The following is a 15016-nucleotide window of genomic DNA, read 5'->3' on the forward strand; positions in this document are numbered from 1 at the left end:
GCCGGGCCGGTGTCGTCGCCGCCGCCGCTGCCTGGCACTCCGGAGCTGTCCGCTTCAGCACCACGGCGGCGGGGCCGGTGGCAGCGGCGCGAATGCGCCCATGCACTTTAAAACAGCGGGCCCCAGCCCCACCCCGCGCACCGGACGGACACGGAGACCCGCAGCCCCAGGCCCGGCCCCTCCCGCACGGCTCCCCTGCCCTGCCCCCTCCGGCCAGTCCGGTCTGCAGACCCGGCTGCGGGGTCGGACCGCGCGGCCAGGGACGTTGGCTGCACATCTGCATGAGCTTCTTCCCCACTAGCCCAACCCTCTGGGCCGTCCCCACCCTCACCCCGTCTGGCGTGATCCTGGCTTCTTTCTAAGGGACTTCCTCGGCACATTTGTATTTTTATATCCGATTCTTTGTTTACTGGCTCCGCTCCCGGTCCATGCCCTCCTCTCCCAGCCTCCACCGTGCTCTTCTGCGCCTGGCAGATAGGACAGGTGTTGAGGCTGGTGTGGGACAAACCCCCAACATGGTAACCAACTACACGGCCACTCTGTCCAGGCCTGAGCCCCAGGAGGCTCTCTGGCAGACCTCCCCCCGACCTCAAAGAATCACCTACTAAGGGCCCAGATCTGATTTTACCTTGGACCCCTTCCTCCTACCCCTGGGAACCCAAGTGGGGGCTGCTGTGCACCTTTGGATGACACCTGTGGACCTGGAGATGTTCTCGACCCAGGGTGTTCTTTGTAAATGTTCCTTCATCCTCACTGTACAAGTGTGTGAATAAACACAGACCTCCCTGTGTGTGTGTGCACGCACGTGCGTATGCTTGGGGTTGCGTGGCCGCTGCTGCTTTGGAAGGCTCAGGAGCCAGGCCCAAATGGGAGGGAACTCAGGTGGGAAGTTGCTGGTGAGGGAGGGATTGATGACATCTGAAGACTGACAGGCCAACCTAGTCTGGGGACATCATCACAATGTGGTCTCCTTGGGTACACATACAGCCTAACCAGTGTTGGGGCTGCAGCTGGGAGTCAGAAGCAGAAAGCAATCTTGATTCAAATTCTGCAGCCTCCTGTGAATAAATTCAGGTTGGATGGGGCTCTCCAAATGGGCTGGTATCAGGGGGTTTTGTTAAGCTTGACGTGGGGGACGGACTGCTGTTGGTTTGGAATGGTGGAAAAGGAGATAGGGCACCCAGCAGAGATCTGAAGAATCCAAGAAGGAAGGCAGAAAGCTTTCTCACCCCATACGGGGTGAGAGTGGGGTCTGGAACCAGGCTGTGTGGGTTCATGTGGGATTGTCCCACCAGCTCGATCTTGTGCACAAGGCCTTGGCATGTGAGCACCTGGGAACCAACCCTCAGCCCCAAGTCAGAAACTGCAACTCCCTAAGGAGCACAAGGCAGAAAGGCAGGGAGGGCTGGAGGACCACGCTTCTGCCCTCACAGCTGAATGGCACTGAGGAAGTCCTCATGATCTGAGTCCTGGAGGAAGCAGGGGGACGGAGGAGGCCTGGTGGGTGAGAGAAGCTGGGCCCCCAGGGCCAGCTGAGTCTCACTCAGCTCCCCGCCTTTGTGCATGAGGTAGAGGTAGAAGTGGAAGCCAGTGCCGTAGGTTGCATGTCTCAGGGACCAGCCGTACCGGGCTTGGGCATAGTGTCTGGTCCGAAAGTGGGGGGCTGCTGAGGTCATTGAGACGAACCGGCCCCCAGGGACCAGCACCCGGCTCACCTGCAAGGCAGACAGACAAGTCATCGGTGATGAGTCATCTCCAGGTTCTCAAAGGTCAGTACTGTCCCAGAGGCTTTCCCCCTGAAACCTCAGGACCATCCTACAAGTGGTTGCTCAGGCTTGCTGTGGCAGAGTAAGCCGCTCCTCTGCCCAGGCCATCCGGGCCATCCAGCGGGGAGTGCTGTATTGTAGTCAGAGAGGAGCGTGGGAATGCGCGAGGCTGTTCTTTCCTAACAACTCTGTCACCTTTCTGGAATGGGCTGCTACCTCATCCCTATGGCAACCCTCTAGCCAAACAGCGCCTTTGTGAACGTAGCCATCCCAGCCGCGTCTAATCTTGACCCAGTTTAACCACACTCCTAAGGCTCCTGGAGACCAGACCTCTGGCTTCTGGGTTCTTCCAGGCTCCTGAAACTTCAGCCCCTCATCCCCACCTCTTGGTCTGTTCTCTCTTGTGCCTTCTCACCTCACACAGCACCTGGTCCACGGTGTGGACACCTTCCGAGGATACGGTCCAGGGGTCCTGCTCCCCAGCCAGCAGGGCATCCAGGGTGCCCTTCTCAAGCACCACATCAAAAGAGCCATCAGGGAAGCCCAATGCCCGTGCATCCATGGTCTCCCAGCGCAGCCTGGGTAGGTGGGCATAGCGAGCCCGCATGGCGGCCACTACTACTGATGAGTAATCCACACTGGTCACGTCCGGAAAGCCTCTGAGGAACAGCTCGTAGCTCAAGGCACTGTTCCCGCAACCTGGCATAGGACAGGAAGGGTGGCAAAAGAGTAAGGGTTGTTTTGGTTCTCACCTCCTCCTGATTACTCATCCATGCTTGGCCCCATTTTTTCTCAGTCCAAACCTCCCAGTACTGAGGGGGAGGCAGCAAGTTGCAGAAAGCACACAGCCCTGGGCACAAACCCTAGCTTCATCCTTCCTAGCTGTGTATACTGACTGGGGCAAGTTGTTTCAATATCAAGAACCTGGACTTCCTACTCAGAAAAAAAGGGGATAACAGCCAATAGCTGGCTTACGTGCAGGCTGTGACACACTACACGTCAGAACTAAGACAGCTGAGGAGAAGCTAAAGGCGCTCAGCACTCAGGAGTTCAAAGATCTGGACGCTGCTATCCCTGGTCACAGCCATGGAAAATCATTCAAGTCACTGGACTTCTGTGTCCTCACACTCAGAATGGAGATAATAATGGTATCATCAGGACCACACTAGTTATTAGCCTAATCCTGAACCACTTAGAGACCTAGGACGATACCAACCTGCGGACAGCTTCGCAGTAGGGATTACTTTGATTTCCAAGGCAGAATTAATAAATAAAGGGAAGACTAGTTGGGGAGACCGTGGAGCTGACCCTCGTGTGTAGTGAGGACATGCTGAGGAGTGAGAGCCTGCCAGCGAGAAGCTTGTGCTCGGGTAAAAAGAGCAAATGTGGAATCAGCAACGGCTGTGTAACGCAGGAAGTATTTCAGCAGGGACAGACTGGGAGCGCACAGAGGGCCCTTGACCCAACCAGGTGGATCAGGTAAGAGTTGTAGGGAGTGTAACCAAGCAGCATTTTTGGAGGGAAAATCAACACTCCAGTGGAAAGTACCCAGGATGCAGTCTCCAGGAGGGCAGGGGAAGGTGAGAGAGGGGCAAAGGCGAGTGGAGGTAAACTACAGCCCGGTGGGCACGACTGCTTTAGAGGATCCAGTGTCCTCTTCCGGGCCCTCCTGTGGCCAGCTCAGGCTGAGGACAGGGCTGGACGACAGCTCCTAGCAGCCCTGCATGGGGATCCCAGCTCTGGGAATTATGTTGCTTTTAATCCTCATTTACTTCCCTAAGAGGATCACAGGCTCAGTTGTCGAGATAGCCCTAATCTAGCAGGCCTGGAACCCAGACAGGGTGTCAGAGGCGGCTGGCCAGTCCTCAGCAGTCCCTCCCAGGGTCCTCCCAGGCCTGGTGGCTCAAGGAGAGTTTCGTCTCACCTGGGAAAACCTAACACGTGCGTCCCCACACTGCCGCCCAACACATGCCCAACACACGCTGGCAGATGCAGCGCGAGGAATGAGAGGTGAGAGTGGCTGAACAGCAGACCCTAACTCAGCTCTAGGCTGAGATCCTGCTGGGCTCTCTGACCCATAGTTCCTTCATCACCTAGAACCTGACCTTTTATATCTGCAGAGCTCGGTTCAACTGTAGACAAACCCGAATTTCCTTCCTTTCCTCCCCATGGTACAGGATGGCATCTGCCAAGAGACCTTGACCACAGGCAAAGGGAGAAGGAAATCCTTACCACAGGGCCAGCCAGTGACCCTTACAAAGCAGCAATTTCTCATTTCTACTTCAATGATCTGGTGCCCACAATTAAAATTGGGAAGCAGTGCCCTGGAAAACTGATCCAAATCCAAGAACATATTACATGGGGCCCAGAGCCATAATGATAAGACTGAGTGTAAGCCTAACAGCCAATCACTGATTTATAAGATGAAAAATAACCATCATGGAAACAGACAAGTGAGCCCTCCTCTGGTTAGTCTCTTCTCTCTTGAAGAGGAACTTGGAAGCCAATTATGATCAGAAGATTCCTACAGAGCATGGAATAAGCAAGGGTAGAGAGTCAGAGAAATATCATTGGGGGCTGGGGATTTAGCTCAGTGGCACAGCGCCTGCCTGGCGAGCGCAAGGTTGTCAGTTCGATTCCCGGTACTGGGAAAAAAAAAAAAAGAGAGAAATATCATTATAGCAGAGCTGAGACAGCCATTCATGCGCCTTCACCTGCCACGAGGCTGTTTTAGTCACAGGGACTAGACACACCAGTCCTCGGGATACACTGTTTTGTGGCTGGTCCTGGATCAACTGTTCCCTAACTCTAGATTTCAGTAATAAGGGGATGCAGTGCATGATGGAACGCTTGCCTTGCATGCACACAGCTCTAGGTTCCACCCTTAGCAGGGTGATGATGATGATGACGATGATAGCTAACAGCCTTGAACACCAGATACTGTCCTAAGTACTTTATAATACCTCAGTTTACTTCCACAGCTCCGTATAGAAGAAACTATTATTACCATTCCCTTTTTCTAGATGAGGAAACCGAGGAAAGTGAATAAGCAATGTTCCTAAGGTTACATGGTCAGAGGGAGAGCCACAATTTAAACCCAGGCTTGCTTCACTCCAGAGCCTCAGCTTTTAAACCACTAAACTCAACTGCCTCCCATTCTCTTAGAGGTCCTGCCACCTTCGATGGTGACATTCTATCTTAGGCCATATCAACAAGACCCTCAGGTTGCAATTCAGAGTGTCACCACTGGACCATTCCAACGGAGTTCCTGGTGATTCTCCACCTATCTGCACGGTGTACAGTGGAACCAGAAGCTCTGGAGCCAGTGTGGTGATACAGGCCAGCAAGCCTAGCACTTCGGAGGTTGAGGCAGGAGGACTGGTGTGAGCTACAGGCCAACTTGGGCTGCACAGTGAGTTCAAGGCCAGCCTGAACTACATAGCCAGACTGCTTTAATAAAAGAAAAAAAAAAGAACTATAAGCTCTGGAGGTGCAGGGCACCCTTACTTCACCATTGCTGCATGACGGTAACAGACACTGTCCGTGCTCTGACCAGATCCCCTCAGAGTCCTTTTCACAATTTTTGTATGTCCTTATGTTTTGGCGTGTTTTCGCCTAGCAGTTTATATCTGTGACACTTCAGGTTGAAATTATCCGCAGGGAAACTTTCCCTGGCTTCTTCCCTATTCCTGATCCCCCCACTTCTCACCAATCTCTCCAAGGAGTTTTTATCTCACAAACGGCTTGGAGATGAATTCTCACCTCAGGATTTGCTTCTGGAGAATCCAACTTGGACAACAACCCACAGCAGATTGCCAAATCCAGCTCCACACCTTTGTTGCTATTGTTGTGGGGACTGAGGCCATGGCCTGCTACATGCTGAGCAAGTGCTCTACCACTGAGCTGCATACTCAGCTCTTTGCACTGAGCTACCTCCCCAGTCCTTCTATTTTTAAATTTTGAGAGAGTCCTCCCAAAGTGCTGGAATTACAGGTCTGCACCTGGAATTACAGGTCAGCTGCCTAGCTGTCCAACCTGATCTTGAATTTCCCATCCTCTTGCCTCAGCCACTTAAATGGTTGGGATTGCAGGCATGTGCCACCACATCTGGCTTGCCACTTCTTTTTGTAAAGATTTACCGGGACATAGTTATTCTTACCATTTACATACTGTATCTTTTTTTCAATACGAAAGCAAAAGTGAGTAACTGTGAGAGACTGAAAAGCCTAAAATATGTGTCATCTGACCCTGTTCAGAGAAGTTTACAGCTTGGCATGGGGGATACTCAGGAGGCTCATGCAGGAGGACCACAAGTTTGAGGCCAGCCTGGGCAACTTGGTGAGACCCTGTCTCAGAATTTTAAAAGGGCTCAGTGTGTAGCTCTGTGGTAAAGCCCCCCTGGGTTCTTCAATCCCTAGTACCAGAAAAAAAGAAAAGAAAAAGTGTTTACACACCCCTAACCTAAAGTAAGCCTCCTGATATTTATCATTCACCCTTAGGGACTGTCGTAAAGAGTAAGTTAGAAAGGGGCCAGTACATCCCTGGTGCCTCCCCAGGTGTGGTTCCTATTCTGAGATGTGGGAGATCCTTCCCGGAAACCTTTTTTTCCCTCTTGAGGTTTAGACTCGTCACCCTTTCAATCTAGAAAAGGACAGCTCCTGGGGAAGCAGGTGTCAAGGCAGTGTTACTCTGCCAACCACCAGCATGAGCCTCAGCTTGGCACTGCCTGAAAATAGATTCCCGGAGCAAATCTTAGACCGTCCCTAGAATTAGAATCTCAGGGTGGGGTCCAGCCTACAGGCGACTCTGATGGACAGTAAAGCTTGAAAAACAGCTGCATGGTAAGTCTGTGAAGAAATCCAACAGTTTATAATCACAAAATTCAAGAAACCATTTACCTGTGGGGGGAGGGGTTTAGAGGAACCACACAGAAAACGTTAAATATACACGAGACTTATTTTAGGCAGTGCCGCTGAGCTACATCCCCAGCCCATGAGACTTATTTTAAAACAGTCGTTCTGAAGATTTGTACTCATCCAGCCTTATTAAAAATCTGACACTTAAGTTTTTTGTTTGTTTGTTTTGTGGTACTGCAGAGTGAATCCTGGGCCTTGCACATGCTAGGCAAGTACCACTTACCTACATCACCAGCCTTTTTTTTTTTTTTTTGTTTTGGTTTTTTTTCCCCGGTACCGGGAATCGAACTCACGACCTTCCGCTTGCCAGGCAGGCACTGTGCCGCTGAGCTAAATCCCCAACCCCCAGCTTTCTTTATTTTATTTCGAAGTAGGGTCTCCCTAAGTTGCTCAGGCTGGTCTGGAACTCATGATATTCCTACCTCACCCTCCTGAGGAGCTGGGATTACAGGCATATGCCACCTGGCAAGTATTCATTTTTTTTTTTTTTTTTTTTTTTAAGGCAAGGAAAATGGAGCACAGAAATTTAAGTATTATGTGCAAGATTACAGAGCCAGCATCAGCTGAGCCAAGAATCCAACATAATTAGCTGCTTCTAGAGTCCAAGTTCTTAACTACTAGGTGATGCCTTTCTAATTCTAGTAATGTTCTATTTCACAAACTGAGTACATATATAAATATATATATATAATGCTCCTTTTGTGTGTATCAAATACGTAAGGTTTTAGAGTTGGAGGTGGTGGCACATGCCTGTAATCCCGGCACTCAAGAGGCTGAGGCAGGAGGCACGCCTTGAGTTTGAGGCCAGCCTGGGCCACACAGTGAGTTCAAGGCCAGCCAGAACTACACAGCCAGACCCTATCTCAAAAACAAACAACAACAAAAAAATGGGTTTTACATAGAGCAAAATAAAAACTGTAACTGGAAAGAAACCCGTTGGTCACTCAAACTTCACTAAGCGCCTCCAAGGCCGACAGTGGGAGCGAGCCCGAGGTGAGCAACAGGACCTCTCAGAGCGCGTCTCGCGCCCCAGGGCTTTGGTCCTTCGGGAAATCACCCCAATTTCGGCTGCAACTCCCCTCCGACCTCAGGGGGCGCTGTTCCCTCACTTCGCACGCGGTGTAGGACTAAGTTTCAGTCCAGGGCGCGGAGAGTGCTACTCCCTCTAGGTGACCGGGGCTCCGGGCACCCGCTGGCGTGAACACAGAAACGGTGGGAGAAGAGCTCGAGTGGGCTGCTGTCCCGTCCCTACAACTGTACGCTCACCACGATTACTGGCTTATCCTAGGCGATGGGGCCAATCAGCACTGAGACTCTGACTCGGCGCTGAGTTCTGCGGCGTCCGAGGCCACCTCCCGAGTCTGGGGCAAGGTCCTCGGTCACCCCCACGCTCGGTTCCCAGGGACTATCTTCCTCCTGCTTTCCCTGGCTAACACGGCTGGATTCTGAAGGCGCTGAGCCTGGCGCGGGTGTCCCCGACGAGGACAGACAGGCGGCAGGAAAGCGCGGGCCGGGCTGGGCAGCGCCGGGGCTACCCACCTAGCACCAGGATACGGTCCTTTGGCCGCAGCTCCGGCTCCAGGAGGGCACGGAAGGAGGAGAAGTTCCCGAACCACTCGTAATGGGCAGAGTCTGCCGCGCCTCGGTAGCGCTGGTCCCAGTACTGGACCTCCCGGTACTCGAAGTTCCGCTTGGGCAACTCCGGCGAGGGCGCGGGGGCCCCGGGAGAGGCCATGCTCTCTGCAGCCTCCGGAGCCCGGCCCGGCAGCCAATGGCGAGAGCGGGGGGCGGGACCCTCGGGGCTCCGCCCACCTCCCGCAGTTGCTCAACACAAACACGTGGAACTTCCGTCTTCTGCTCGGCGCTCTTTGGAGAATCCTCCGGCTGGAAAGCCGGGTGGGATCCTGAAGTCCCTAGCTCCCTAGTCACGTTGGAGAGCCACAGCTGATGTCAGACTCACTTGGGTTCATCACTGCGACTTCTCGTGTTTCATTTTGAACGGCTCCGCCCATTAAGCCTGAAAATTAACCTGAACATTTACTTTTAAGCAAGCCGTTTCTGACCTCCAGCAAGGATCTGAAGGGAGGTGGGAGGGGCGCAGACAGGGGCTTTGCCCTCTAGCACAAACTCGAATTTTTCCAGCACGGGTGAAGTGGAAATGGTTCTGGAAGGCAGGAGGCAGGCCTGTTGCCTTTCTGGGCAGACGTTCATCGTCTGTAAGCGCCTGTGTGCCCAGCTGGGCATATACTGAGGAATAAAACTTTGTTCGTGCTCTTACGGAGTGTGTAATCCGTTGGAGGAGAGACATAGAAGAAATAATTTCAGTGGAGTGAGCTTATTTTGGCCCCTCACCAGCAGCGCTTTGTTTGGTAGGATCTTGCCCGCCGGGCGCGGAACCTAAGTGTCGAAAGGTTAAGTTTCCGGGATGGTGGGCCCATTTGAGCGGTGCACTGTCAAGATGGCGGCTGGGCTGCGGAAACGCGGCCGGGCGGGTTCCGCGGCCCAGCTGGGGGGCTTCTGCAGACAATGGCTACAGCGCGTCTGGCAAGAGCGGCGCTTACTGCTGCGGGAGCCGCGCTACACGCTCCTGGTGGCCTCCTGCCTCTGCCTGGCGGAGGTGGGCATCATCTTCTGGGTCATTCACAGGGTGGCATGTGAGTGCGCCGAACGAGATAGAAGGGGCGGGAGGGAGATCAGACCCCTGATCCGAACTGGGACCCGGACTCGGAACTCAAAACTAGACTTCAAAGACCCTCATTCATCATTTTCAGACGTGTGTTCCTTTCTGGAGCCCCCAGCCCGTTCCACAGAAAATGCGATCTTAATCTCCCCCCATAAGGAAGCGGGTGATCGTAGTTTCTGCCTTGAACATTCAGTCTGCCAGGCTAAGAAAGCAAACCAGCCTGGAAGTCACTTCTGGGCTAGAGTTAATGTACTGCTGCTCTGCCTGACTCTGTGTCTTTGGACACGTCACTTCCCCTCCCGGATCTCAGTTTTTTCAGCCATTTGATTCTGAGGTATTGAAAGTGCCTTTACAACAATGGCATTGTGTGCCCACTTGAGACCATTAGGCATTAAAGGTGGCTCCTTCCAGACCAAATCTAACAGTGGGTTTAAGGCACTGGCTTCCTTGCTAAAGATAATTCATTCAGCACATATTTAGTGAGTGGTTATTATATGCCTAATGTGCTAGGTACCTGAAGTGGTAAAAGGGGTGAGTGTGGCCTGAACAAAGATAAACTAGCAGGCACTTCCAGTGCATCATACTCATTGCGATAGCAGAGCGACAAGATGAACATAGGAGCTGAGGAATCAGGGAAGGTTTCATACTGTCCCCTTGGAAGGTGCGTATGAATTAACCAGGTGAGGAAAGAAAAAAGGGGAGCCAGGCGTGGTGGCGCATGCCTGGAATCCCAGCATTCGGGAGACTGATTCAGGAGGATCTCTGTGAGTTCAAGGCCAGCCTGAACTACATTGTAAGATCCTGTCTCAAAACGACAAAAAAGTAAAAATTTTTAAAATGTTTAAAAAGAAAGAAAGAAAAGGAGGAGAAGAATGCCCAGCAAACGGGGTCCTGTATCAAAAAATCTCCAATCAAAAAAGATATTCTAGCTGGGCATAGTGGCGCAAGTTAATCCCATTACTTGAAGGATTGCTGCGAGTTTGAGGCCAGTCTGAGGCCCTGTCTCAAAAAAACCCAAACAGCTGGAATGTAGAAAACTGACAGCAGTGAGAGACAAAACTGCAGAAATTGAGATCAGATTTTGAAGAGATTTAAGAGCCTTAAGGAGGTGGCGTGGTGTCTTAAGAACTTGGACCCCTAACTCCATGCTTAACTCACTGATCTTAAGCTACTCAATTAGCTTTTAAGCTACCTAATTAACTTTTAGGCTCCTCTTATAAAAATGGGTGTGATGGAGATTGATCTTTATCTTCAGAGCTTTAGGGAATCATTGAAGGAGAGAAACTTGATAATGGTTTATATTGTAGGAAACCCTGGTACAAGTAGGTGGAAATATATTGTGGGGTGAAGGTAGAAGTCAGGATCGTAATTAGGAGAATACTGTAAAGTTCAGGCTACAGATATGTTAGACCCAGTATGAATATATAGAACTTAGCAGAGAAAGATGAGCTAGTAGAGATATTTAGGATGAATAGGCAAGACTTGTTCACTAAGGGTCGGAGATGAGAAAGAAGGATATATCAAAGATGTTACTTAGATTTGTGACCTGGTCAGCTAGGAGGTTGGTGGTGGTGTTCCTAGAACCCAGGAAGGGCAGCAGGTTGGGAGCAGAAGGAAGGATGGTGAGTTCAGTTACAGACACCCTGGGTTTAAGATACCTGGGTCTCCTGAGGCAGTTAGACAAGGGTGGTAACAGAAGCCCTGGGTGTGGGCTGGAACTCTGTGCTTTCGTGTTCTGGGGACGTGGGTGTGATAGCAGGCAGGTTCTGGACTGAGAAGTAATCAGATTATCTTACCTTCTTCCAGACACAGAGATTGACTGGAAGGCCTACATGGCCCAGGTAGAAGGCGTCATTAATGGCACATATGACTATACCCAGCTGCAGGGTGACACTGGACCACTTGTGTGAGTAGGGAGAGAAGGTTCCGGGAGGGTATGAAGGGCTGGCTGGGTACCGGGCTGCTTGGCCTACCCTCGGCTCACGTTCCCTATCCTCTTCCAGCTACCCAGCTGGCTTTGTGTACATCTTCATGGGGCTGTACTATGCCACTGGCCGGGGCACTGACATTCGCATGGCCCAGCACATCTTCGCTGTGCTCTACCTGGCCACACTGCTGCTTGTTTTCCTGATCTACCATCAGACCTGCAAGGTGAGTCCACGCTACCAGGACCAGAGGCCCCCAGCCTGCGAGGACGGGTGATGGGGCTGGCTCCGGTTTGGGGAGCTGACCTCGCTCCCCACTGTGCCTGCCCCTCAGGTACCGCCCTTCGTCTTTTTCTTCATGTGCTGCGCCTCTTACCGTGTCCACTCCATCTATGTGCTACGGCTCTTCAACGATCCTGTGGCCATGGCTCTGCTCTTCCTCAGTATCAACCTCTTCCTGGCCCGGCGCTGGAGCTGGGGCTGCTGCTTTTTCAGGTCAGCACTCCTCCCTTCTGGCCCTCGGTCTTCCTTTTTGCAGCAGAGAGTAAGGGAGTGGCCCCCCACAAGCTAAGTCCAGGATCTGTAGCAAGTTTCTATCTCACGCCCGCCCCACTCTTCCCATCCTCCCCCTGAGCAGCATCCATTGTCAGAGTGGGCGGGGCTGGTGCACTGCAGACCTCGTTCAGTGTGTGTGCAGTCAGTCTGGGAGCAGGGGGCTAGGTGTTTGCCGCCTGCCTGGCCGCCGCCCAGGCTGCCTTCCCCTCCCCAGCATCTCCGAGTGTGGCCCGTCTGGTGCTTGCTGGCATGGGAAAGGACTGCCGCAGTGATGGTGGGTAGAGCTTCGGGCCAGGGAGCAGGCCTGGAGCTCACCTCCATCCTCCCTCCCCATGCTGCCCGCAGCCTGGCGGTCTCCGTGAAGATGAATGTGCTGCTCTTCGCGCCCGGGTTACTATTCCTTCTCCTCACGCAGTTCGGCTTCCATGGTGCCCTCCCCAAGCTAGGCATCTGTGCTGTCCTTCAGGTACTCTTCTTCGCCCTTCCCCGCCTCACTCGTCCGGCCTCCTTCCATCCTCCCTCCTCAAAGCCGAGAGACAGGGTCCTGGAGCTGATTCTGAGCTGACAGCCACCACATCTGCTTTGGCTTCCATAACCCCAAAATAGAGCCGTAGAACTCGCGGCCTCAGGTTTTAGCTCTGCCTGTGCATGACCCGGTAAACCCAAACCTCAAAGCCTTCCTCCTGGGCTTCTCGGGATGGGCTTTGGCATGAGATGGCTTCCTGCTATTCCTGGTGGGAACTGGGGACCCTCTGAGAGTCCCATCTCAATCCCGCTCCCCTCAGCGGTTGGCACGAGGCTGCAGTGAGCCTTGGCAGCCCTGCTGACGTCACAGCCACCCTCAGGTGGTGCTGGGTCTGCCCTTCCTCCTGGAGAACCCCGTTGGCTACCTGGCTCGCTCCTTTGACCTCGGCCGCCAGTTCCTCTTCCGGTGGACCGTGAACTGGCGCTTCCTCCCAGAGGCGCTCTTCCTGCACCGCGCCTTCCACCTGGCCCTGCTGGCCGCCCACCTCAGCCTGCTCTCGCTGTTCGCTCTCCGCAGGTGGCACAGGTTAGAAGGGGCGCGGTATGCTGAGCAGGGTAGGGGAGGAATAAAGAGCCCAGGCCACAGGGGCTACTTGGAGGTGTTACACGCATGGGAATGAGTCTAGAGTTTGGCCCATGTTAGGGGCTTAATAAATGTCTGAATTGCCTCTCCCCAGGACGGGAGAAAGTATCCTGTCGCTGCTGAAGGATCCCTCCAAGAGGAAGGTCCCACCCCAGCCCCTCACACCCAACCATATCCTTTAAATCACGGAAAGGTGCGTCCTGACCTCTCCAGGTGTCCAGCTCTGTCGGCCTTAGGGACTGCACTTGGGGCAGGAAGCAGAGCCCATTCCTGGAGCTCCTCTTCCACAGCACTGTGCTGGACATTTTCTACTGAAGCGTGGTTTACTTTGAATACCGGGAACTGAACTCACGACCTTGCGCTTGCCAGGCAGGCGCTTTTGCCGCTGAGCTAAATCCCCAGCCCCTACTTTGAATTCTATATGCCAAGCTGCGGTCAAACATGCCTGTAACCCCAGCTCTCTGGAGGCTGAGACAGGAGAATACAAATTTGAGCTATATAGCAAGTTCCAGGCCAGCCGGGGCTACACAGTGAGATTGTCTCAGTGAGTTAATACCTAGCTGTATTATGTACAGAGCAGTATAAATAATTGAGCACTCACAGTGTAGCCTAAGATTTCCGTTCATTCTAATATTTAAAGCTCACAAGAGACCCTGAGATAGGGAGGTGCTCTTGTTCTCATTTTATGGACAACAAAAATCAAGGCTTGAAAAGGTGAAGTAAGGTACCAGTGTCACACAGCTAGGAAGGGAGGGATTCGAACTCGCCAGGCCTAGCGTCCAGAGCAGGCCATATAGGAGGGGCAAAGCCAGGGGACTTTCTGACCCCCAGACTTCTGCACCTCTATTTGGGGTGTCCCTACCCCCAACTCCTGCCCTCGTTCCTGCCCTTTGGCCTTGATCATCACCTACAGATCGTTTCTACCCTCTTCACCTCCAACTTCATCGGCATCTGCTTCAGCCGCTCCCTCCACTACCAGTTCTACGTCTGGTACTTCCACACGCTGCCCTACCTCCTGTGGGCCACCCCTGCAGGCTGGCTCACACACCTGCTCAGGTACGGCCGGGCCAGCCTGGGGAGTGGGGCCGGCTGGGGGACACGTCTAGGGCGTGAGGAGCCAAAGGGCTCCAGCCCTGCAGCTGGACAGCAGAGTGCAGCCCGTGTCTCACGCCCAGGTTGCTGGTGCTAGGGCTCATCGAGCTCTCCTGGAACACGTACCCGTCCACGTCCTTCAGCTCTGCCGCCCTGCATGCGTGCCATGCTGTCATCCTGCTGCAGCTCTGGCTGGGCCCTCAGCCTTTCCCCAAGAGCGTCCGCCCCGGCAGGAAGGCCCACTGAGATCTGCACCCGGCCTTCCGTCCACTTGGGCCCGGGGGGATGGACTCTGTGCCCTTCCAAATAAACCTGGCCACATCCGCCTCCATGCAGCCTATTGGAATTGGGGGCAGCTGGTGCCTGGCCAGGCTTCAGGACATGGACCCAGCAGAAAAAGCACTCAGCACTCTGGGAGGCTGACGCGGAAGGCTCACAAGTTCAAGCCCAGCCCGGATCACCTCATTCAGGCCCTGCGGCAACATAGAAAGGGCTTGGGGACGTCGCTCAGAGTGAACACTGGGGTTCACTCCCCAAATGATCAAGCCTTAGTCGCGTAGTGTAGGCACTTTATTGCATAGGAATGATTCGGGGGCTGTGGCTCTCTCCCCTTACGCTGCGGCGGAGCTCAGAGCGCGGGGAGGAGAGGGAGAGAGCACAGGCAGGCACTTTCCGTGGGGCCGGCGGCTGGAGGCAGGCGTGAGAAGCGGTGCAGGGCGGACTGGCACCAGCCCGCCCGTGCCCAGGGCCGAGAGGCCGGCCTGGGCGGCAGTGCCCGGGTGTCAGGCCCTCACACGTTCGCGGGGCTGTAGCACAGCAGGCGCAGCTGCAGGTTCTGGTCCCAGTGGCGCAGCAGCAGGAAGAGCCCGCGGGCGGCGGCCTTGAGCGCGGCCAGGTCCAGGCCGTCGGGCAGGCGCTGGGCCTGCAGCCAGCAGTCCGCCTTGGCCGCCGTCAGCTCCCACTCGCCGAAG

At 53.9% G+C, this 15016-nt stretch overlaps 2 protein-coding genes across 2 annotated transcripts; one reads left to right on the forward strand and one right to left on the reverse strand.

Annotated features, from left to right (window-relative positions):
* Positions 1-6: 6 nt before the first annotated feature.
* On the reverse strand, positions 7-8468 carry LOC106146222 (endothelin-converting enzyme 2-like). The gene is made up of 3 exons (XM_005383344.2): positions 8222-8468; positions 2182-2465; positions 7-1715 (listed from the first exon to the last, which is right to left on the reverse strand). Exons 1-3 carry the CDS (start codon positions 8415-8417, stop codon positions 1428-1430), a joined length of 768 nt encoding a protein of 255 aa, XP_005383401.1. The 5' UTR covers positions 8418-8468; the 3' UTR covers positions 7-1427.
* A 657-nt stretch (positions 8469-9125) lies between these two features.
* On the forward strand, positions 9126-14376 carry Alg3 (ALG3, alpha-1,3- mannosyltransferase). Its single transcript, XM_005383337.2, has 9 exons — positions 9126-9336; positions 11172-11271; positions 11369-11516; positions 11625-11785; positions 12191-12311; positions 12691-12896; positions 13048-13124; positions 13865-14009; positions 14129-14376. The coding sequence occupies exons 1-9, from the start codon at positions 9141-9143 to the stop codon at positions 14289-14291; spliced, it is 1317 nt and encodes a 438-aa protein (XP_005383394.1). The 5' UTR covers positions 9126-9140; the 3' UTR covers positions 14292-14376.
* The last annotated feature ends 640 nt before the right edge of the window (positions 14377-15016 follow it).

Source organism: Chinchilla lanigera, unplaced genomic scaffold (assembly GCF_000276665.1).
Source record: "Chinchilla lanigera isolate Chin_1 unplaced genomic scaffold, ChiLan1.0 scaffold00019, whole genome shotgun sequence".
NCBI lineage: Eukaryota > Metazoa > Chordata > Mammalia > Rodentia > Chinchillidae > Chinchilla > Chinchilla lanigera.

Coding starts and splice junctions, on each gene's coding strand:
- LOC106146222 (XM_005383344.2), bottom strand. CDS start 8,417: ATGGCCTCTCCCGGGGCCCCCGCGCCCTCGCCGGAGTTGCCCAAGCGG. Junction 2,466..8,221: donor GGACCGTATCCTGGTGCTAG/GTGGGTAGCCCC, acceptor GTCCTATGCCAG/GTTGCGGGAACAGTGCCTTG. Junction 1,716..2,181: donor TGGACCAGGTGCTGTGTGAG/GTGAGAAGGCAC, acceptor TCTGCCTTGCAG/GTGAGCCGGGTGCTGGTCCC.
- Alg3 (XM_005383337.2), top strand. CDS start 9,141: ATGGCGGCTGGGCTGCGGAAACGCGGCCGGGCGGGTTCCGCGGCCCAG. Junction 9,337..11,171: donor GGTCATTCACAGGGTGGCAT/GTGAGTGCGCCG, acceptor ACCTTCTTCCAG/ACACAGAGATTGACTGGAAG. Junction 11,786..12,190: donor TGGGGCTGCTGCTTTTTCAG/GTCAGCACTCCT, acceptor TGCTGCCCGCAG/CCTGGCGGTCTCCGTGAAGA.